The sequence below is a fragment of the Apostichopus japonicus genome, chromosome 20, assembly GCF_037975245.1.
Source record: "Apostichopus japonicus isolate 1M-3 chromosome 20, ASM3797524v1, whole genome shotgun sequence".
Classification (NCBI taxonomy): domain Eukaryota; kingdom Metazoa; phylum Echinodermata; class Holothuroidea; order Aspidochirotida; family Stichopodidae; genus Apostichopus; species Apostichopus japonicus.
Genome location: NC_092580.1, coordinates 32,815,070 through 32,839,734, shown reverse-complemented (window position 1 = coordinate 32,839,734; position 24,665 = coordinate 32,815,070). Strand labels below are relative to the sequence as shown.

The window sequence follows — 24,665 nt, the reverse complement described above, 5'->3', positions numbered from 1 at the left end:
ATTTAAAGGATTACAATAGGCACATAAAGTATATTGTAGATCATTCAATCCCACTACTATCAGTTCCAGATTGTAATTCTCTATAATGACGAACTTTAATTTGTGAGAAATGATCCTTTAAGCAAGTGAGGTTTATCGTTTAGGGTGACTGGACTGTCTAACAAACACACCATTAATTCAGTTCCTCAGGTGTAAAACGAAACTAAATGGGAAAAGATTAAAATTGTCTGGCTTCGAATGATATGTTTGTGATACATTGTAAATTTATCAAAGTCATGATTATTGGATTTGATCGAAGGTGCTCTCAGACTGTTGCTTACTGATCTGCAGAACATGTTGGTGAAGAAGGTATTATACTTAATCAAGTAAATGGATTAATATTAACACTAAGACCTGCACTGAGGTCACTGACGTTATCATCATCATCTTAAATGAGCATTCCAGAGAAGTACTTTAATGGTGAATATCTTGGAAACATCAAAAGCTATAGAAGTAATACTGACACTCACGTTTTTAATTTTTCCTAGACTATGAAATATCAAGACTAAAACCACCCTTTCAACTTAACGACTATACCAACTGCTAGAAGCGGCGAGTCTTTAGTAATATAAACACCATTCTATATCTTTACCGTACTCAATTTCGAAATACCAATACGTCATATTGTGATTTGACGCTTTACTGACACGCTACAGTGGGCTTCAAATTCACTTGTATCTACGGTGGCTCTAAGAAGACAGGCGAGTTGTAGATTTAACGCGTTAGTATAACACGACAGTATATCCAAAGTATATCAAATTGTCTAGTCGCTCCTTTGCACGTAACTTGACAATGCGTCGAAAATATAAGTTTTTGACAAGTTATATACGATAATTGTCGAGTTGCAACGTCGCACGTAACTTGATAACAAGTCAAAATATGATCATATATGAGATATTCTTTTGTGTTATACTGACACTTAGCTATAGAGCGGTCAATAACAATATGGATTCGACCGCCACACCTCAGTGCGTCACACACGGATCAACACAAACTGACCCAGAAGAACTATTGATCACCTATTGTTCTGGATCCTGTGTCAGCCCACATGGCGGTGCAGCAAAAATCGTATCCTGTAACTTCTGTGGTGTTGATTACTACATAGGTTGTGTAGGTCTAGACAAAACACCTACTAAGAGTGCTAAATCCAAATGGTTCTGCCAACCCTACTTGAGACTTCGAAGTAATTTGCTTGAATCCCAAAAGCAACTGACAGAGGCACTTAAACAGATAAACTCACTACAAGCGAAAGTAAGAGAACTCTCCGAACATAACTCGGCCACCACATCTGGTCAAAATTCACAAGAAGCTGAAGATCCCTGTCACGAAAAGAACACTTACGCACAGATCGCATCATACAAACCACCTAAGAATGGAGTATTAATCATTGGCGACTCAATGATACGAGATTTATCGGATGATGAATTCGATGGAAATAATGTTAGTGTCAAGTGCATTAGTGGGGCTTCAACGGAAACTATAAGAAATGAGATGAAAGCGAATACAACTCTCCAAGCCGTAAGTCACGTAATCATCCATGTGGGAACTATTGACGTTGTTAAAAAATCTGACAAACTAAGCGAAATCCTAAATGATTTTGAGGATTTAATCACAACTACTCAGGTTAGCTGCGAACATACTAAAATCCATATATCTGGTCCATGTCGAGAGACGAGTGTGCCCATGCTATTCTGGATCTAAACGATTCTTTAAAGGATTTAGCCACAAAGTTGGACTGTCGTTACATCGATAATATCACATCATTTTCATATGGCGATGGTGAAACGGATAACTGGCCTGTTTGCCTATGATGGTATCCACCTTAGTCGCAAGGGTTCAAAAAAAAACTACGACAAAAGTACACCGCCATTGGTTCAGTTTGCCTTCGAATTCACGATAAAGATCAGGACGTACCATACAAACGCTACCACCAAGAATCACATCACCAGCAACGCCAACGTCTCTCGGGACACCACCGCCAATTACGTCAGCAACAGCGTGAACACTTTTCAGGACACCATCGTGGATCACAACATCATCACCAACGTGAACACGATTATTCGAATCACCGTAAAGACGGACACCATATTGAATGGAACGAGAACCACAACGGGCACACAAGATACCACAGCAACCCTACACATCGACATGCAGAACCAAGCAACAGGAGTCAATCACATCATCAAACCTACGATCAACGCCACACCCATCATTCAAACCGTGGGTGCTACAACTGCGGCGAATCCAGCCATGTTGTCACAAACTGCCGCTATGACCGCCCACTTCAATGTCGGATTTGCTACCGTCTGGGTCATAAAGAACGCAATTGCTACTACCGATAGAATCATGGCCATGACAAGAGTGCCGTAAGCATACCAGACGCCGATAAGGAAAAAGGAACTGATAACAATACTCACCAACTAACAAGTGTACAATATTCTATAAACTGTAAGGTAAGACAAAATACAGGACTCAAAATTGGATTTATAAACATCCAACATCTTCACCCAAAGATGGATCAGTTGGGAACCCTAATTACTCACGATGATAAAGTTTTAAATAATTTAGCTATTACTGAATCATTTTTAAATGAGAAATATTTTGATCATGAATTAACCATACCAGGATTTAAAATTGTACGAAGGGATAGAGTTGGGAAAGAAGGTGGGGGACTTCTAATTTATGTTAATAATGACACACCATTTGTTAGGCGTAAAGAATTTGAAGTTGAAAGCATGGAAGTTATCTGGTTAGAAATCAAGCTACCCTTTAATAAGAATATGTTTCTATGCTTAATCTATAGACCCCCGAGTGCTAGAGCTGAATGGATAAACACCTTTCATAACATGTTAAATATACCATATGGTACATGTCAAGATATTGTTGTCATAGGAGATTTTAATTTTAACATCTTAAATGAAAGTAATAATAAGACATGGGAACACAGTGTAAATCATTTTAACTTGAAACAAATGGTAAAGGAACCAACCAGAGTTACCGAAAACACATGCTCTCTAATTGACCATATATATACTACTGATAGTGAAATGGTAAAAAATATTCAAGTACCACATATCAGATTGAGCGATCATTTTCCGGTGTACTTTTCCCTGTGCCATAAAGAGAAACAAAGGGGGAAAAAAGCACACCTCAATTACATATAGGGCAGTGAAAAATATAGATGATGAATTATTTTTGCAAGACCTGCGGTCATTCAATTGGCACAGTATAATTTCTGAATTAAATCAAGAAAAGGTACTTATATGGGAAAATGCATTGATTAGTATCGTAAACAAGCACGCCCCTCAGAAAATAAAAAGGATTAAGAGAAAGTATCAACCTGCTTGGATGAACACAGAAATAAAATCTGCAATAAAAAATAGGGACAATGCAAAAGCCAATGAACCTACGCTATATCGTTTTTGGAGAAACAAAACAACATCTCTTATTCGTCAATCTAAACAGGATTATTTTAAAAGTGCTATTTCCAAAAACAGTGGAAATACAAAAGAACTGTGGCAGATTTTAAGAAATGCTCAATCATCATTTAATTACCCAAATTCAAGCGAAACAACACTCCTTGAACTAAATGGCAAGAGTGTAACCGATGCAAAAGAAATTGCTGATGCCTTTAATTTATTTTTTACTTCTGTATCAAACAAATATGTAAATGATGATGAAGACAACAAACAACCTATAAACAGAAGACATGAATCCTTGAATCGATATGTATCCACTAAATTACCAATAGACGCTTGTTTTAATATACCGGAAGTTACACATGAGTTTGTCTTTAAGTATCTTAAAAACCTTGACACTACTAAAGCCACTGGTACCGATGAATTAAGTGCCTACATTATAAAGAAAAGTGCACGATATATTGCACCAAGTCTTACCCATATCTTAAATCTTAGTATTCGAGAAAACGTATTTCCATCGATATGGAAGTCGGCTAAAGTTATTCCGATTCACAAAAGCGGTTCCCCCTTAGACCCAGCTAATTATAGACCGATAGCGGTACTTCCAGTGGTGTCAAAAATCTTAGAGAAACATGTTCACCATGGATTATATAGATATGTAGATAATTTCGGCTTGCTAAGGGTGACTCAGTCTGGGTTTAGAGCCAAACATTCATGTGAAACGGCCTTGCTTAATTTGATAGATTGTTGGATGAAAAATATTGATGAAGGATATTTAATTGGCTCAATTATGCTAGATTTAAGAAAAGCATTCGACCTAGTAGATCATGATATCCTATTAGAAAAAATGAAAATTTACCAATGTTCAGATACATCAATTAAATGGTTTCAGAAAAACACAAAGTGTATTTTCAAACGGGGAAAGATCAACCCCAATGTACGTTACAAGTGGTGTACCACAAGGTTCAATTCTTGGGCCACTCTTATTTTTACTTTATATTAATGATTTAGATTTATGTCTTGCACATTGTTCTGCGGATATGTATGCAGACGATACTACATTTCATGTTAGTGATAAGAGTATTGATGAGCTGTGTATTAAATTAAATGAAGATGCTAAACATATATACAATTGGTGTCAGCAAAATAAGATGGTTATTAATACTGAGAAAACGAAAAGCACGTTAATATGTTCTAAGCATAAGCAAATTCCAACAATCTAAATGTGATGATAAATAACGAGCTGCTAAGTAATACTTCATCAGAGAAGCTTCTAGGTGTCAGGATTGATGCAGATCTTACATGGAATGATCAAATTGATTTTGTTTGTAATACCATAAGTAGTAGAATAGCACTCTTAAGAAGAATTAAACGAATTTATCGACATCCCTACATGTGTGTTATACTATAATGGCTATATTCAGCCATTCATGGATTATTGTAATCTCACATGGGGTTCATGCAACCAGGGATACATTGACCGAATAGAAAAGCTTCAAAAATGTGCAGCCCGAATAATACTAGATGCTACTTATTATGAAAGGTCCAGCGACCCTTTTCAAAGACTTGGATGGCATACTTTCAATGAACGTCTTAATATGAAAAGGCTGGTTATGGTATATAAATCACTCCACGGACTTGCCCCGTCTTACATGAAAGAAATGTTTGAGTATACTCATGATGTACATACATATGGCCTACGTTCAACTACATCATCTGGGCTCTTTCTAACTGGGGGAAAAACTGAATTCCACAGGAAAAGATTCCCCCACATTGCTGCAAAACAATGGAACGCACTACCAAATGAAATAAGAAATGCAAACAGCTTAAGTAGTTTTAAAAGATTAGTTCAGCGTTTTATCAAGTAATGATATGTTATATTGCTTTCTTCGTTTTCTTGGAAAGTTTTAGATCAGTAATTGTGTGATTTTGTTTTTATTGATTTTATACACATTGTATAATTTTAATATTAATAATATTCTTATTTCATTTTGATCGTAGTTTAAGAATCTTACTCGTTTATACTCATTCATAATTTCATAATTTCATACTTCATTTAGCATTTTTTTAATTTGCAACATTTTAGTTTTATACTTATATATTTTAATTGTTATTTATCTATTTTTGTATTGTACGAGGGCCTCGTGGAAGATTAGCTTCGGCTAAACGAGTTACCCTCTCAAAATAAAGTTTAATAAATAAATAATAAATAAATAAATGACACGCTAATTGTACAACTCTCTCGTACCTTCAGCAGTACCGTACCTGTCCCTTCAGAGCTGGAATTCTCCCCAAGTTATAATATGAGATCCATGTATGCACAATATGACACAAGCTCGTTTGAACTGTTCGTTCTTAGCTATGGTGCCAGTAAAGCAATGGTTTGTGTTTGTTCATCAGACAAACAAACTGTTTACACATATGGAGACTATAAAGTAAGAAATGTAACGTGTGTTATTATAAGTATAGGCCTCTTTATAGTTTATCCCCTAATTTTGAAATTAACGGAAAGATATTTATTCTATTATATGGAAATTAATTATAGACACGTATATTATTATTTTTCTATAAATATTTGATATGTTAATATGAAATATGAAATTAATTTGGTACTTTATATATAGTACACAAAAATATCACTTGAAGGCGAAAATTAAATTAATCGATAAACTACACAAAAGGGGTTGCAAAGGGTCGCCATTATAGCATGCAGTATAGCCAAGCTTTACTTATGTTTTAATGTATTGACTGCTCTGGTTTGTTGGAGCGAGTGGTGGTGGTGGGTGTTGGAGGGAGTAGGGGCTAGACGATGTTCACGGTATTTTAATGAATTTTTACTTAAAAATGTATATCGTTTTAGAAAAATAATTTGAGATTAGGTTAACTATAGCAGTGTGCTGATCATGAGGACTTTGTATTAAATGGCTGTCTGAATTGTGAGTTCTACATATTCTTAACATCGTTTTGAAAATAATGTTTTGAATAGTCTTAAATTACAATAAACGTTGTAAGTTTGAAAACAAACATCGGTATGAATAATTAATGGCAGAGTTTCATAATCTGATAAACGTGTAAGCAACTGCAACGGATGTGTTTTGTAAAGATTAAAAATGAAACTTCCAAGCTAAGACCGACTCATATGCTTAAAGCTTGTCATATCAACGTCCATGTTTTTCTATAACTTTTATAAGCTGTACAAAATTATACTTATACTGAACATGCCGTGTACAAACTGTTTACATTCGAGTCATATTTACAATTTAAATTGAATTAGAAGCTAATGTTGAAACTAAGTATAAACTATGATAAAATACAATAATCCATTATTATGGATGATATTTTCATATTTTATCCTTCCGTGTAAATATTTTGGCCGATAAAAAGGTTTATATATATATGATTACATTATGTGCATTTTGCTATTGTATCTTTTAGTGTTTTAACGTTCACCGCTGTAACGGTTCAGCACAATCTAAATCATATTTTTGCCGGCGCTTAATTATTATTCTTTTTATTGATAAATAGTGTCAACATAGCAACGAAATCAAAACAAGAGGAAAATGTAATATACTTACTAAGATAGTTGTAGGTTGAAACAGCAATTGGTCTGTGCTAAATTAACCCTAACTGTATAATGACCATTATCAGCTACAACTGGATATTTAAATACACTTGTTGTTGACGATATGTTGTGCAATAGCGTTTGGAATTTTCCCGATGGATAATAATAGTCAAAGTTACTAATTTGACCTTCATTTACATCATGACATTATTCCCACGCAACTATCTCTGATGAGGAAGTGGAAGGAGGGGGCGAACGAATTGGGTAAGTGGACGCAGTTTTGAACAATGCAGAATATTATGACAAAAAATTGTAGTATCAAGTCAAGCCTGGTTATTGGAAGAGATATTTATGTGTATAGAGAGGTCGGGGGGGGGGTGAGAGGACTAGGGAATAGAGGGCAGGGGGCAAAATGGGGACACGGGGATGCCCTCACTTTTGTGAAAGGGCACATTTTTCCTTAATCAAAAGTTACCCTGTTTTTTAATGGAAATTAATGTACTCTCTTTCCATTTTTGTTATATTCAAAGGTATCCCTATGTTTTAGTTTTGGTAACCTGTAAGTGCCCTTTTCGGTTGACAAACATTTCAAGAAGAAACATGTTTCATGACAAGTCAACTCATGCACTTATATTTACCTTCAATGGGTAAGTTCGGTATATAGGATTAATTATGCGTCGGGAAATTTTGAAACTGTTCAGCAGTTCACTCAATCAAATCAAAGTCCCATTTCCACTGTCCCGCGAAATTTTTGACACCCTCGAAGATAGAACACCCTCCCAATGCCACGAACACACACGCTCGCATACACGCACACACAATGCACGGCAGCAACCTCACTACCCAACAGAAATTCATATTTAACATTAATCATTGAATGTCTTATCGAATATGGTACTTGAAACAAAAGATTCTTAGACTATAGATATTACTGTATAGCTACCGTATATGCCAAAGATCATGCAATACATATCATGTTTCCAGTTTAATCAATATAAGTTTAAGATTTATTACATCAGATCAGTGACGTCAGAGGATTGTCAACTAATAAGGGCTGGAACAGTATAAGCATGATGACGTACACTCTAAAAACTGTTGGGCAAACCTGGTTGAGCAAACAAAGCATTGCCAAATATGAATAAATAAAATTACACAACTGATATGGGAAACTGTGGTGTGCCAAAATTCAGATGTATTTTATTAATACTTTCTGGTGGGCAAACATGCTTGATTTGCCCAATGTTGTGCAAAAACCAGCATTTTCACGCTATTAGCCTACTATACTGGTACTCTGCGCGATGTGCATGCATCATGAGTAGATCGTATACCGTGAAAGTGTTATAACTTACACAATGGCTGACGATTTTTTTTAGCGCAATACTCAAAAGGTGGGAAATGCCACAGTTATGTGCTTCATTTGAAGGTGAGCGTTCAGACATACAATCCTCTGCTTGATGTGTGCATTGAACACTGCGACCTCTACATATCAGTGGTATCGAATGATCATTGTCACATTAGAGTAGATAGGACAGTGTATTTTACTATTGGTAATGATAAGCTTGGTCATCTTTTGCATGAGTGAACAAGCTGTTGTGTATTAAAACTTTTAATCAAGGGAACCAGTCAGATCTAGTATAATGATGCTGACTAGGTAGTAGGAATGTGTCAGCATTATAGTGGCAGGTATATGAATAGGGAAGGCTTGGGTAGATTGAGAATGCTATAGAATTGCTCACAATGTCCAGGTGATCCTATTATCTGCGCTAATGGATGCGACATATTTTCTTTACAATGGACTACACTCTAAAAACAACCGGTTCAAAAATGAACCGAAACGGCTCAAATTTGAACCGGACAAAGGATCAAATGGGCACTGAACCGACTCTGTTCATTTTGAACCGGTTTACCGGTTCAAAATTTTGAACCATTTGCCGGTTCAAAACTTTGAACCGATAAATCGGTTCAAAATGAACAGTCTCAGTTCATTTTGAACCGATTTATCGGTTCAAAGTTTTGAGTGCACATTTGATCATTTGTTCGGTTCAAATTTGAGCCGTTTCGGTTCATTTTTTAACAGGCTTTTCAATCCGAATGAACAGTGTACGGTTTAAACCATTGGTGGGACGACTATGTGGTTCAGATAACCAGATTACAGTTCAGAGTGATGCATATATCAAGGCAAAAGCCGACATTGAAAATGCAAGCCAAATGACGTTCCAGTCTACATTGATCACTAAATCTCTTCTGATCACATTCAGGTAAGGCATGCCTCCCAAATTTGCATGTTACTCTCAGAACCTAGAAGAGTATAGCCTTACACATTAGCAAATATAACATAGATTCAACCACAATTTACCAGGGGAAACCATATAGATACATGTATAAAAAAAGGGGGTATATGAAGGCGCTTATCACTAGAAAGACTGAACAAGAAGTAATGTGTGTCATGGTTGTCCCATTATCTTATTAACAAATGCATCACTATCAGGGGATCGTGGTAACATAGCCTAGTGGTAATGACTCTAGTCCTGAGATCATAGGATTGCGAGTTCGAGTCCATCCAGGGGCGCTGTGTTGTTTCCTTGAGCAAGGCACTTTATCTCCCCGTTGCTCAGTTAAGTACCCCATTAGGAGCAACTTCAGTACCCGTCAGGAGCGTTTAGAAAAAAAAATAGAAAACTATCAGAAAAACAAACAGGAGTTTTGAAAATTTCAGGTATGGCAGAGGGCAGCACTTATGACCTGGCAATGTACACAACCTTGCCCTCGATGGACAAAATTTGTTGACCCCTGGTGCAGGGTTCTCTGCCCAGGACAAATTGACTGCCGACAAGACTTATCCAAGTGGAGTGCCACCATCGGTTGGCCCGGAGGGCATCAGAAGATTTTGGGTTTCATATACTGCGTAGGTTGCAGGAAATGGCTCTTCCCTCGTCTAGTTGGCTGCATTCACACACCCTTGATATTGACAACTGGTTGCAGGGCATCAACGGCAAAACTGATTTTACCATGTGATAAACCACACAGGACTAACACATGGTCAAACTAAAATATCTCTACAGTCATGCCTAAAAAATAAGAAAACAGTTCAAGTAAAAGGGCAACTTCAGAACATTATGTTTAACTATTTATTTCTTATAGGATTACTTCATCTATAGCAAAATAGTGTGAAGTATGTAACTATGGTTTCAAAAGCAAAAGTTGTACTGGTTTTCAAAACTTGCACTTAACATGTAATTTTCATACTGAATAAATTTATTGAAGTTAACAGATGAATTTTGTTCAGTTACGTTAGAAGGGAGCCCTTGGCTATTCAACATTTGGTCTGTAGTGAAAAATGTTAGGCCCTAGCCTAGGCCCACAAATGTTTTTGGGCGGTCGGCTTGATAACATTGGGCAGGCAGTGTACCAATTTTGAGGCTATTATTTACCAACCAAGAATGAATGGGGCAGAATTATCCCTCCAATTAATGTTTCTGAGACTAAGTGATTTTCTCATTTACATTTACGGGATGTGTCACTGCGATTGCACATGTCGTAGTTCTACAGTTTTACCCACATATGTAAGTGTATTTTTTAACAACATTCAACTTGCGCCGTGTTGACATGGAGGATTATTATCAAGAAAGTGAAAAAGATGCACTCCGAATAAGATATTGGATATTTTCTTTTGGCATTAGAGAGTTTGTAGATAAATGTGTATTTGTAGTTTTAAAGCATTGACCAGAATTGGTGCAATTATACTTAACTCCCACCCCCACACCCCCCCATGGAATGTTGCCATGGTAACTCAACTGTGCAATATATTACAATAAATCTGAAGGAAAATCTGTGGTGATCAAGAACAAACCACAGCTACGATGCCATGTCAAAATAACTAGATACTAAACTGTGCAATTAGACACTACAACTAAATAACTACAGCTTTAAAGTCATGAAAATCCAACCCTTCAAACACTTCATACTGAAATTCTGATGATAGCATTTGCATCCATGAAATTTAAATCAAGCATTGTGCCTCCAAGGAACTATTAGGGTAGCAATGTGAGCATCATCTTTCATTTAGTCCATATTAGACATGTTACAGAAATTACAGAAAAACACTGTCCACCAAAACAAGGTCTCCAAGATGTTCGAGGCACTGGTTGCGTTCATCAATTGTTTTGCAATAATTGATGTGCAGTAAGTATTTTAGTTTATGCCAATTCAAAATTTCTTAACAACAAATTCTACCCAGACTCCCTGTATATATACAACGGAAGGTTAAGGCCAAGTAGAAGAAAAAACATGTTTCCCGTCCGAATTTTCTAAGCTGAGGAGGAGATGGGGCGTCACTGCTTGAGACTGTGCAAGGTTATGTATGGCTACGCATTTTAAATTTTGAACCATCACGCATTTCAATCTTACAAATTCATAATAAAATCAAAATGAGCACTATCTGATGATAGCTGCGGCTATGTACTTCAAATCAAAATGTTCAGGGTCTATTAATAGGCTTAGCCTTGCCCCTAATCGCAAATCGCAAAAGGAGAGCCGTCGAGTTGATGCTGGCAGTTTTATCAGAAGAATACTGGTTTGTGACTGATGTATGAGGTACAATTACCGAACCACAGTTTCATGGACTAGCTGAGCCTTGTCTAGGGCCTGGCCAATTGTGATTTTGTGAACCAAACCAACCAAGCTTAAAAACAAGAAATTTGTTTATTTGTCATAAATTACTCGAATGCGAGTTATAAATTTTTAATACAGGGATATAGTTGATGGGGTATTTGAATACTTTTTCTTTTACTAAATAGTGTGAATTTTAAAACTGGTTTTCACCAAATCGAGATTGCTTGTCATGACGATTTTTGTATGTAATTGCCACATACCAGTTTTGTGATTTTTTTTTGTCGCATTCGATTGTGCATTTGGAATTTTCTGACCATTTCGAAAAAACGTTAAGAGCATTTTGTCGTTGAAAATCATGCAAATATGTGGTGTCACTGTCTATACTACGTTTTAATGGTTTTTTTTAAGGGATGACTTAAATCATTTCTGCAATTTTTATTTAATTTTGATATTTTTAGGCTTAAATATGCCTATTTTCCTGGTTTGACCCCAAGTTGTCATGAATAAAAAATAATAGAAAAAACGCGTCCCCAAAAATGGAAGCGGGCGGGGACGAGAAACATGTTTATTTTTTACTTGGCCTAACAACAACTAAATATGAACAATTAAATTGTAGAACCCAATGCAAGGTTCCTGATCGAAGCATTCACTCCTATGTGCCCTATTTTGCCTTCAGATAGTTACAAAGCAGTGTGACTGCCGAGGCACTACGTCCTTTGCCTTTGCCATCTCCTATCCCATATATAAACTTCTGGACAAAATCCCACGTATTGGAGCATTACCATGGGTAGTGGACGTCTAACAAATAAAAAAGCTTGAAACACACGTCCACTGCATGCAATAAGCTACTGCATGAGACTGTCTGTCCTTCAACCACTACAAACAACTGTTCCGGAGACTTTCTCTCCCCAAGGGCTAGGATGAACGGCTGCGTCTGTTTGTTCCCCTCCAAAAATGTGGGTATGTTGGTACCAATCTGGAAGACAATAGAACAAAATATATTAGTTTAGTTACTAAGGGTTCAGAAAGCCTGAAGGCTCATCGAGGAACCTTGGCTGGTTTTGGGCGTGGATGATAACTCGCCTTCTCTTTTCGAAGAGTGCCCAGACGTCGAGGCAGGGGTGTAACCAATCCAATCCCATCCTGCTCTTGGGACCGCCATTTAACGTCCCCATCCGACGGACGACAGTGCACTCCAGGAGCTGACCACTTTCTCAGAACCCGGAGGAGCGGGAGCTGTCCAGCGTCACTGCTTACAGCTGATGAGCGAGACTTATTTCAAGAGCCCCGTTCACCAACCCCAACCATTTCACAAGTCCACCAGACCTCGGCAGAACCAGGAATTCAAGTCGAAGACCTCGTCCATCACAACTGCAGTTGCAGCCACCTCTGGAAAATTTACCCAGAATTGACAGGCAGGAATCGAACCGGGGACCTCTCGCATGCAAAGCAGGCACTGTACCGCTAAGCCACACTCCCGCCACTGCATATTGATCGACACCTTCCAGTCTTTAGAAAGAGCGATATCCCTAATAAGTAGTGATTGCATCGGGTAGAATAATGGAACGAGGGTACCGGGTTACCCGTCAGGTAGGTTGCAGATGTTTCCTTCACCCACAACATTGCTTTAGGGGTGGGGTGGGGAAAAGCAATTGCCACTAAAATACGAGTTATATTAATGACAGATGCTGATGACATACTAATTGTGGATTTCTTCCCCACATTACTGGCATAGGCTGTTGCACATATCAATTATCCTGAAGGGCACTTTGTGGCAATCTTAGCCTTGAATGAAAAAAATGAATGAATAAAACCCATTTCAAACAATGTCTCCATTCACACTTTGAATGACATTTGGACATTAAGCATTACCGATTCATTCAAGGTGTGGTCTGTCTGTTTCTATGCAATCTCCATGTCAAAATTGTACTGCAGAGTACATTCCATCATCAAAAAACCTTATAGGTCCCAAGCCTTACACTGGCACTCACTCACAATGACCAGCTTCTCTGTCACAAACAGCAGTACCTATCGTACCATCATCATGTCAAGCACGCATCATACATTGCTATAGTACATAAAGCACAAGATGAAAATAAACTACTTTCCAAATACAGAAGAGCGATTCATGTCTCACCTCCTCAATTTGAATGAAAGACTGAAGAGCTTCTTCTACCGTTGCTCTCTTGTCGGGCCCTTTTCTTCCAGCTGTCCGCTGACTTCCAGTAGGGAAGAGGAGGCCCAAAAGTTGAAGTGCAACGTTAGATTCCTCGTCATCTGTAATACAAGGAAACAATTATACAATTGCCATTGCATATGTTATGAAAATAAAACTTCAGAAAAAAATAATGTTTGCAGTACGAGTTCAAGGCCTACCAACAGGAAATAAACTCCAACCAAACCAACTGGACACTGTCAATTGTTGCAACATGGAGTTGCCGATATTGTGCGACATACCAACATTTCAGGTCTGTAAGTTTGTCCCTGCATAGTAATATTCATTCAGCTAGAAATAATCTGTTGTCAGTCGTTCACACAAAGGCTGCTAATAAATATGAAGACTACAAAGAAACAAGAAGGCTAGCAATTTGAGAAATTAGGCTATTGGAGAGCATCTGATCGACAAAAAGTGCTGAGAATTGGTTCGAAAGTTATACACCAAATATACAAACCGCTCTCCATTAGCAAGTGATTACAATTTAGTGGTTCCATGGAACAAAGGAATGGGTGCATTGTACAGCTCTAGGAATAATCTTAATAACATTACACAATTATAGGGGGTTGGGTGGGAAGGAATGTAACCACCACCAACAAGTTAGTTAGAACACATGCCCCTTAACGCTCTCAGGTTGTTTGATGAACACAACCTGATAGAAGAGCTCACCATACAAGTGTGGTAGAAATATATCACATGCTAAGAGGTCTCCTGCCAGGGAAAACGTTATAGTTGAGATAATGCTTTACTCACCCCCATCTGTCATCCCACGTAAGTTCAACAGGGGTCTCCACTTCAGTTGCCGGTCGGCATACTGTATGACTTTTGTACAGAATCCCGGCCACTTCATATAGAGGGAATCGCACAGCTCCGGGAACAGAATCCTGAAATCCTGCTCTACCTGTAACAGATAGCACAACGGGAAAACATGTTGTAATTCTAAACAGATCACATACATTTTGCGCCAATATTTAACCCTTCGTGCCCCAGGGTGACATGAATTGTCACAGATCATTCATAGTTCACGTAGACCTTTTAACTGGCGTAGCTGTCTGATTCTTTGAACACCCCCGATGCGGTTTGGCATTTTATGCAGTTTATGGCATGCCAACTGGCAGACAACCAAGTGCACTTTATAATGTCTGGCATGTCAGCAGTCCACCCTCAGAATTTTGGAAGCCAAGATTTAACCACTATATTAGCCGCTCAATGAAGTTTGATTGACTCTACGAACTAGCCAAACGCTGTGCAGAAGCCTACTAAGAGGCCTCCTCATAGTATGCGTATTCTTTGTCGGGCAAGTGTTGTACACAAATTAGACCATTTGCCGCATGTAAAAGAAAACAACATGAATTACTAGTCCATATATATTCTTATTGAAACTCCTGTGCAACTTGATTGTTGTTATCAACACCATGGGTCAGTAACATGAAGCCAGTGAGCCAGGTCCGGCCTGTGATCATGAGGAATCAGGCCAGTGGGCTTATTTGATCCGGTTTGCAATTGGTCGCCTGGTCGGGGGTGTGCCATGTCAGACTAAAAACCCATATCCATTTCTGGGGGTCATTTCTAAGGAAAAGGGTACCCATGTACAGTATAATGATGTTCCCTCAAATGTGGATCTGTTTCATAAAATACAGACACATAACTAGACTCTAGCGGACTGCTAGGTTGCATATTCTTATTATATTATTATGGCCGTTGTTTTGAATTTTGACTTCAAAATTCAAGCAAGTGAGAAAGTGAGAGACCCATGTGTATCTTGGGGCCAAACTGCTTACTTCCAAATTGTATACTCATATTATGCGAGTACCCCCCCCCTTTAATATGCGACCTCCCATGATTTCATTTGTAAAATATCCAAGATAACAAGGCCTATGGCCACCAAAAGTCTGTTGACCCCTGGTCAGACGGTCTACACATTGAATATGGTTCTCATCAACATTCCTTCTGTACTAAATAATGACAACTTACTATATGAGGAATGATGAAACACTGCAGTCATTCGAGTTGGTAAAGCCCTGGTTGACACAAGTAGCCACGATTTTTACTCTGGAAAGTGTTGCTGGTGGCAGCTTGTACCCACATTATAACTGCACTGTACATGAAATTGGGAATGCACTTTGACTAGGGATCGGACAAATGCGCGATTTTCAAGACCAAAAAACGCACCTTAAATTAACAAAAAACGCAAAAAACGCAATCGAAATGGCAAAAAAACGCATTAAAAAAACGCACTTACGTAACGTTACTTATGACCTGTCTATGCACGTGTAACAGCGCTGTTTTTTTAGCATTTCAATCCCAGTTAAAAAGTCACGAAAAGAACGAAGAAAATGGGAATAATTATGACGTAAACTAGCTATCAGTTTACATTTTTTTGCGTATTCCGCCGGTAGGTCAGTGCGCTGCCGAAAGTCTGAATTGCGACAGGCATGTTCGTCTCTACAATAATTTTTATTGCTATTATTATTTTAAGCTGAATGGTCTCCAAACTTTAAAGAAGAAAAACTGGAAAAAATAATCATATTTCTTCTAAAACACGAACTTAAGTCTTAAAAGCTGTTTTTAAGTTGTAAGTTTTGTTGTTTTTATTTTATATCACTCTTATTGTTGCTGTGTAGTTTTTTACTTAATCGGAAATTTAATGAGGCAGCGAGATCGTGGGTCAGGAGCCATGTTGTTACGATACAGAGTTACAAATGACCAGTGAAAGCACATGGAAATTGAAAAATATGGGCAGCGGTGCCACTTCAAATTTACAACTTTTTGTGTAATTTTCAGTGAGAAGAAAATCCCTCAAAATATTAATAATTAACCAAAATAATAGTTAGAAATAATACATCTATTAAAATGCTAAATTTATAAAAACTCTGAAATTTATCGCCTGAAACAACAACAACAACAACCATGCAATTTCAGAAACTTTGGTCTACGACTCTAGGTGGCAACATCCTTGGGTGTTTACTGATTAAGCAATAGCGAGACACCCTCCCGGCGAATTGCGCAATTCCATATTTCTTTGCTGTGTAGGTATGAGAAACATACAGTGTTAGCCAATGAACGTACAATAAAGTTTACTGTGTGAAGAGACAATGACATTATGACTATGCATACATGTATCCAGCTGATGTACACTTGACTTATTCACTGTATTCCCACCATTGCTGTAATATTTTATTCACGAAACTTTTTGGATTTATAATCATCCGATTTTGTCGGGAGTACAGCCACTGGGATAATACGGTTAGAATGCCCGATGAGTTCTCTTCCAGGATATATCATTTAGTGCTTGCATTGGATAAGAGAAGTTTTCTTATGAAATGAATAAAAAAAACTGTTGTTTCTAATTACCGTGTGCATAATTTGTTGCTCGCTCGCTGTGGTCGCTAGTTACAGTAGGAGTGTGGGACTGTATGTAGCTCGATCTAATTCTAACGTTAGGCCGTGCCATTTTACGATGTTGGATTATTTACGGGACCTAGTTTCACAGAAAATATTTGTGGGGTGATTTGTAAAACAACGCTCAGAACAAAATTAAATAATGCATTACTCAGAATGAATTCTCAATGACTTAATCTGGGCATAAAAAAATACATTTTTTGGTGAATTTAAAAAAAAAACGCAATAAATCTTAAAAAAACGCAATAAACCTCAAAAAACGCAATAAACCTCAAAAAACGCAAATTGCGCCGCAAAAAACGCAATCGCGCATTTGTCCGATCCCTAACTTTGACATCTACTGTATAACAAAGTCCATCTATCCGATAATGTGACGTGGAGAAATTAGGAACTTCGAGCAATTCCTCCCCTTCACTGCATGCAGAGGGTGAAAGTCGAGTAGGTCTTTGACACCAACGAATACGATGTCCTTGGCACCCAGTGGCTCTACAACATAAGCATGGTAGTGCCTAGAGAACTGCACAGTGTGCCATAGTTCACACATGAAAGTTGCAATAGACTCATAAGCAAATATCTGTATTATCTTTGCAAAAACTGGAAGACCATCTTCTTTCCCCACGACTACCATCAGATATTTACGATACTCCACGCCATGGAACCGGCACCACTTACAGACAAAAATTTCATCGTACAGTGCCATGTGCATATTTCGGGCAATCACAGCACCATTGTCAAGAGAGGCGATGATAACAGTTTCTCCAGGTCCGACCTCTAGTGGTTCACTTCCAAAAGCTTTCTTGGACAGGATATTGAAACATAGCAACATCTGATTCCGATAGGCAAGAGTTTTTGCTATGTTTTGGAAGTTGCACACTATGTGTGATAGTCGCCGTGAGAAATTGTGGAATGCCTCAAACCTCATCACCCATAAGTGAATTAGTGGCCCATTCAGGCGGATTGCAGAGGGGTAATGCGTCATGAAGTGATGCTTGGGTTTCAGGTGTCTTTCGGGAAATAATTCCAGGAAAAGTTGGTGGTGGTCACTGATGAGTTCAGAAAGATACTTAGTATCCCCATTGCTAATAATTGGTGAGAAGATTATGTCAAGGCAATCCAGTAGTGCCAAAAGCAATTCCCAATGCTCATCTCCTTCGGGTACAAGATCTCCAAGCATTACTGCAACATGACGGATTAGGCACCACATCTGGGCTGCGTTCTGTCCTGGGGCCCCATCTGGAGAGCGAAGAGCATTCGCAGTGAATGGTACTGGCTTGTTGCGCTTATCAGGAATGCCATAATTAAAGCTAGTGACCCTTGCATTCAGTTCATTCAAGGTTAAGAGTTCTTTGTGGATCAGTTGTTGTAAAACTAACTTCAACTCTAGTGGACAAACTCCTTCAAGGATATCATGCATGATGTCTGGCGAACGACTGTTTATAACATGGAAATGTGAGATGTCATTTAGAGCACATGGCGACTTGACTCCTGTCTGCTGTAAGTCATCTTGGGCGACATCAGCTTGATAGTTCTCCAAGGTCCTGAGAAGACCCTGTTGCTCTTTTACAGATGTCCTGATAGCATCCCGATGCAGCTTGCACACCCTACAGAGATAGTTAGCTGTGAAACCACCTGCAAATCCAAATAGTGAATGGATTCCCAAATTGTCACCAACAATTTGTCCTATTGCTATCTTCACGTTACCATTAAAGAAGTTTGTCACAATGTGCAATCCATCAGCAATGAGTTCATTGATATCTTGGATGAATTGAGCAAACACAGCACCATATCCATACAAACTGGCATCACCGGAGTTGAAAAGCATGAGCAACAACATGTTGGACAATGTTGATCTATACTTTGGTGGCAGATTAGCAATTGTGAAGTACACTGCCCCCAGTTTATGGATACCAGCCTTTGGACTAAGAGGGTTGGACACCTCAAAGTCATCCACATACAGAATCAGTTTGATGGTGGCAGAAGATGACAACAGGGGACTCTCACGGCAGAACGATCCATCCTGGAAGTCCCTTAAGAGACCATCTTCACTCATCATGTGGGTAGATGATATTTTGAGGACATCGGTCTCTTCCAGGATCATCTTCATGAGCGGCTTTATTGGGATGTACTGAAAGGTGACTGTTTTCATATGTTGCTGTACATTACCAGTTGAAGGATTGTTCACTGGATAATATGCCACGCCCATGGGCAGTTCTTCTGCAGCAACAAAAGCTTTGCAGTTTTGGAAAAATTTACGTTGCTTGTACTGGCTCCCAACATTCCTGAAGGGATGTGAAACTCCATCAATATCTGTCAACAAGGCTTGCAAGTGCTGGTCATCATGGGGAATGCCTACAGTGGTGGCAAATTGTTTCACTCTCTGCATCATGAAAGAGGACATGTCATTAATCAAGTCTGATGCTTGTTCCACAACCTGTGTAACAGTGGAGTGTACTGTACTACTAGATGCTAGTAAACCTGCAACAAGCATTGCTGCACGGTTTTCAACTTCCTCTGTAGTCAATTCATCCCATAGCTCGCCTTCTGGCTCATCTGGTTCAACCTCATCGTGGTCAGCATCCAAATTGTCTGCGGGAACATCTGCAAAATCAGCATCAGGTGGTGCTGGCACCGGCACGTGTACAGGAACATCATCGTTGTCATAGTTGTGAGTGCCCAAATGTTTGCGAAAGGCAGCAGTCCGTCCTGAAAACGATCTTTCACATCCATTTTGACCACAAGCGATGCTTTTGGTGAAAACATGCCCATTAATTAGGTGATGGGCAATTCGCAGATGCCACAACAATGCTTTTGGCGACCCATTTATGACAATTCCACATTGTGAGCAAACGAAACCCATATTGAACAAGATACAAGTCAGTACAAGTCACAAATCAAGTTCACATACAGTACAGTATAAATGGGATAAAAGCATTCTACAGGAACAATGTTTCCAGGGTAGCTGACATGATCTATAACAAGAAAACAAAACAGAACACTGTTAAGTTCATGTTTTGTGACTCATGTCAGCTGTATTCTTGGCCTGTTTGCAAGTTTCAAATTGTGGGTGATGACAACATCATTTTTTCGGTCATACGTTTGCAGTCTGTTAAAGTATACCTGTAGCCTTAAAAATATTGAAGGTTCGGGTGGAATATCACATTAGGGTTGGATGGTACTGTGAATTTTGAGCACCGGTATTACCGACAATACAATACCGGTATCGGGTACAATACCGGTATTTCACAGTGTTTTTTTTTGGGGGGGGGGGGGTGTAGGTTTCACACAGCCCCTAACGTAACTAGGCCAAATATGTAATATTTTTAATGTTTCAAATCGGTCACAAGGAAATTCTATGGTTTGAAGAAAAATTCCATGTATTGTCAAGCTTGCAGCATAACATAATCTGATGTTAGGCATAATTTACTGTGCAGTGAACCATGATCAGCACTCCATAACAAATGATCATGGTGAGGGGGCTAAAGACTAACCTTCAGTAACTTCAGTTCCTTTTTTAACTTTAATCGAGGTCCAACAGCAGGAATTAGTTCCTTCAAGCATTCAATCTCATCTTCAAGGAGATAGAATCCTTCTCTATCTATCTCATTCTCTGTTGAGCAAGGAAGAGAAGAATTAACAAATATTTTAGCAGAATGGTCATAACAAACAAAATTGGGACCATATAATTTTTGTTATACTTATAGCCTAGGCCCTAGGCCTAGGCCTAAAACTTTTTTTTTACTTAGGCCCCTAGGCCTACTTCAGTAATTTGAAAAATTGTCAGAGATAAGAAAGAATGAAAATTCATGATTGAAAATGAAGTCAATTCTCTGGATGGGCCTGATGTGTACATTCATGCGTATTAAAACCAAAGGATTGTGTACGCCTACGCACATTTGTTAACCCTTTCCAGGCCAACTACGTAATAATATGGGCTACTCATATTACCGCTGCTAGCCAAATACGTAATAATACGTGTTTCCACTTGCTCCTCTTCTACCTCCCATAGCTCTGTGATAGTTTATCCGATTTGCACAGAATCACCATAGCGCGATAGTAGACAATTTCAGCATTAGTGGATACATTGACACCTAGTCTCTCTAGTGCACCAGTCAGGCTGTAAATGCTTGCTGACTTCAACCAGAACCTGCTTCAACTCGGAAGTGAAATCTTTGGTCGCATGTTACGTTCTTTGGCCATGTGTTTCGGCAATCTTACGGTATTGAATGATGGAAAATAGTAGTAGTGAGCGAGATTCAAGTGGAAGTAGCGAGCCTAGCGGTGATGAATCAGAGAACTTTGACGAAAATAACTTTGATTTGGACACCCTTATCAGATGATTCCGGCGACAATTCATCAGATTCTGATGTAGTTTTTAGTGTAGGTTTTGTGCATACCAGTTCCGCGAAAAAACGGAAAGTTGGGGATGATAGCTTCGATGTGGAGGGTGGAGAGGAAAACGCGACACAGGGAGGACCAGGTGAGTCTGAAAGCAGTGATGACGAACGATCTGAGCAAATTAGGGCTGGGCCTAGGAGATCCAATGTTGACCAACAGGCAACAGGGCCCCGGGGCCCGTGGTAATCAAACACTTACAGTTAGGCCTATAAATGTGCTAAGCAAGGCTTTAGGCAGCCGGACGCGCGGCCGTGTTTGGCACGGCCTAACTAACAAAAAACACGGCCTATAATCCCTAACACGGCCTTACTATATTGTACCAAGCCGTGCTAAATTGAGTTGTTCAAAAATAAATATATAAATATATAATAACGAAAAAACACAGCTGCCGTTACTACTTGCACAAAATTATGGAATTCACAGAAAAACTATGTACATTCTTCATACACCGAGCGTCGAGCGATGTGACATTTCTCAAAAATGTTACCACGTGCGTAATAAAAATACAAAGAGTCCCGGATACAACAACATACGGCAAGGCCTAACTGTACCATGAAAAACAAAATCGCGAGTGGCGATGTAAATTTTTTGCTCGACGACCAACACGAAGTTAACCCCCGTTGATATAGTGTGTAGTTTCCCTCGATCAAGAAACAGACACTGTTGCATATGATAGATCACAGTCCAAATCTGTATATATCACCCATCACCAGTTGGAGTGGCTCGTTTTTTTTCCCCGGTTAGGATGGGTTTTTTTGTACGGAGATAAACCAACTTCAGCAACCAATTAAAAGTTGTGTATATAAATCATCTGGCCTCGCGGATTGGAATGTTAAGAGATCCGCTGGGAGATTCCAGGACGGAACACATAAAATTCGCAAGGTATGGTACTATTATTTACTAAGCCAAGCTATAGGCCGAATTTTTATCGAGTCGAACAGTGTCAGTCGGAGACATTTTTTTCGTAACGAGAAGTCCAGAACGCAGGCTTGCAAAATGAAACGGACTATGCTTCACTTTTTTACTAAGGTATGGTATAATTTATGTCTAAAAGATGGGGTCACTGAGCGGTTAGAACAACTCATTCTAACCGAAGTATGTAGGCTGAAAGTACCGGTTAGGTGATGCTATTTTCATGGCGCAATGCATAACTTTACGTCCTTTTGTAGGTCTAGGGCCCAGGCTAGGCCAAGCAAGCCACCTGTCGATTTAACGATAGATAGTTTATTAGAGGTTGGTGGACGAAATTTTATTGTTGCTTGTCAACCGACGTAAGTTTGCGCACTTTACCGCCCCAAAGATAGCAATAGGGTACTAAATGCTTAGCCTAAACTGGGAGCCTAACTTCGAAAAACGGTTAACCTTCACTCATTCAGGCTGTTTTGCTGACTGAATTTAATTTTTGTAGTACAGTTTGAATACCTTTATGTACCTGTGTTGTAATTATGTGAAATAATTAAAGATTTTCTGTGGTAGGTTTAAACTACTTTCGCGCAGTTTATGGTGTGCAAACTGACAACGGGCGCGATAAAAATTGATTTTGTTGCTGGTTTTATAATTTCAACCGGACATGGCTCAATGATATTTTAAAGAATGTGAATTGGTGCATTGGAAATAGTGGAGTTTCTTCTCGACGTTTTATTTTCTTTTAATAAATTAATAAGTTATGAGACAAGTAAAATGCAAAGAGCAAAATAAAAAAATTGCAGTTTACATAAAAATATGTTACGATTCATTATTATTTAAAGTTGTTTTTTAACATCTTAAGCCATGACAAAGCCTTTACCTGTACTAGTGTACTATAATTTACTATACATACATTTTTGACAGAGGTCAACATTTAAGACAAGGTAATTTCTTTTAAAACCTTTTATTCATTTTATGTACAGTATGTCTTATTTCTTGCTAAAACTAATATTGCTCCCCAAAAAATTGCACTTTCAGAGCACATTTTAACGCCATCTCAGGCCTGTAAAGTGCACCAAATCGCTTCATTTCCAGGGTGCTTCGCCCCTGGACCCCACAAGGGGCCCTAAGCGGGCCCCTTGACCCCACGCTATTGCGCAAAGCGTTCAACAAGTGCAACACCCTGCTTTCCATAAACCACACCCTACCACTGCCAGTACCAGCACAATCCTACCTAAAGCCCTGGTGCTAAGTGCAACATCAGTATAATTTTGTCCACCATTTTTAATTTCGGCGGCCATCTTGGATTGGTGTGACATCATTTACTAGGCCTAGCTCATTTTCACCTCCAGAAATGGAAAGACAAGGTCTTTATCTTCAAAAATGATGTAGGCCTAGGCCTAGACCTCGAATGAATCCAAGCAACCAATTTTTTTCTATAAATAATTTCCTGAAACTGTTTGACAGTATTAAAATATTTGAAAAGTGCTCTGGCTAGCCAATGCACACTGTACATGTTAGGGCTGGCCTGGAAAGGGTTAATGGAGGCCCTAACGTAACGTTAGGCTAGGCCTACAACTCAAGTGCTTTACTGTGTGTAGCCTACACTTGTTGCAGCAACAAGTAAGTACGGCAACAACGTTAGGCTAGGCGTTCGGCCTAGCGCCGCTCTAATGTTTATAAAAAATTACCTTGAAAGGCTGGCAGGAATCTCTCTAGGCCCCACTCACGAAGTTTTTCTTCAACGAAATCCATGAACTTCAAAATTTCGGAGAAACACAAGCTACAACAACACCGAACGAACACGAAAAAACAGGATAACGGCGGGTGATACAGTCGTCTAAAGTTAGGGCTGATATACAGTTGCCGCGTAAATGCAGTTAAATTCTACCGACGCGACACATACATATGCTGCAGGCCAACATCTGCATACACGTGATATAAACAAGCCAATCATACCTCTAAACGAGTTATTGAACCGTAAACGTTTGAACTGGTTTGAAAATGATCCTTGAGGGATGAACAGAACCGGGGTCAATATGAACCGAATCGGTTCGAAATATTCTGAACCGGGAAAAGGTTCAAAAAATTGAACCGGCCTTTATTAGAGTGTAGC

General features: G+C 38.9%; 3 protein-coding genes across 6 annotated transcripts in view; 1 reads left to right on the top strand and 2 right to left on the bottom strand.

Moving 5' to 3' along the window:
• LOC139961884 (uncharacterized) overlaps positions 1-7,343 on the bottom strand; it is a 39,210-nt gene extending 31,867 nt beyond the window's left edge. Inside the window, exon 1 of the mRNA XM_071961510.1 lies at positions 7,034-7,343. The gene's annotated coding sequence lies outside the window, so the exon portion shown is untranslated. The remainder of the gene's footprint in view (positions 1-7,033) is intronic.
• The window catches only part of LOC139961891 (uncharacterized), a 49,731-nt gene that overhangs the window by 14,315 nt on the left and 10,751 nt on the right, over positions 1-24,665 (top strand). The window contains exon 2 of one of the 2 annotated variants that reach the window (XM_071961525.1): positions 528-3,171. The exons of the other annotated variant lie outside the window; for it this stretch is intronic. Within the exon in view, the coding sequence (XP_071817626.1) occupies positions 1,810-2,409 (600 nt within the window). The 5' untranslated portion in view covers positions 528-1,809 and the 3' untranslated portion in view covers positions 2,410-3,171. Of the gene's footprint in view, positions 1-527; positions 3,172-24,665 lie in introns of those variants that run through there. 2 annotated transcript variants of the gene reach the window in all.
• On the bottom strand, positions 10,135-24,665 carry LOC139961881 (uncharacterized). Of its 3 annotated transcripts, XM_071961499.1 has the most exons (5): positions 24,241-24,665; positions 20,737-20,855; positions 14,600-14,747; positions 13,769-13,908; positions 10,135-12,607 (listed from the first exon to the last, which is right to left on the bottom strand). In XM_071961499.1, exons 1-5 carry the CDS (start codon positions 24,302-24,304, stop codon positions 12,410-12,412), a joined length of 669 nt encoding a protein of 222 aa, XP_071817600.1. In that variant the 5' UTR covers positions 24,305-24,665; the 3' UTR covers positions 10,135-12,409. The 3 variants fall into 3 exon arrangements, 2 of the variants coding, with proteins under 2 accessions (XP_071817600.1, XP_071817599.1); XR_011791062.1 differs by lacking the exons at positions 10,135-12,607; positions 13,769-13,908 and adding an exon at positions 15,821-20,217 and having other exon boundaries at positions 14,618-14,747; positions 20,737-24,665; XM_071961498.1 differs by lacking the exons at positions 10,135-12,607; positions 13,769-13,908; positions 14,600-14,747 and adding an exon at positions 15,665-20,217 and having other exon boundaries at positions 24,241-24,261.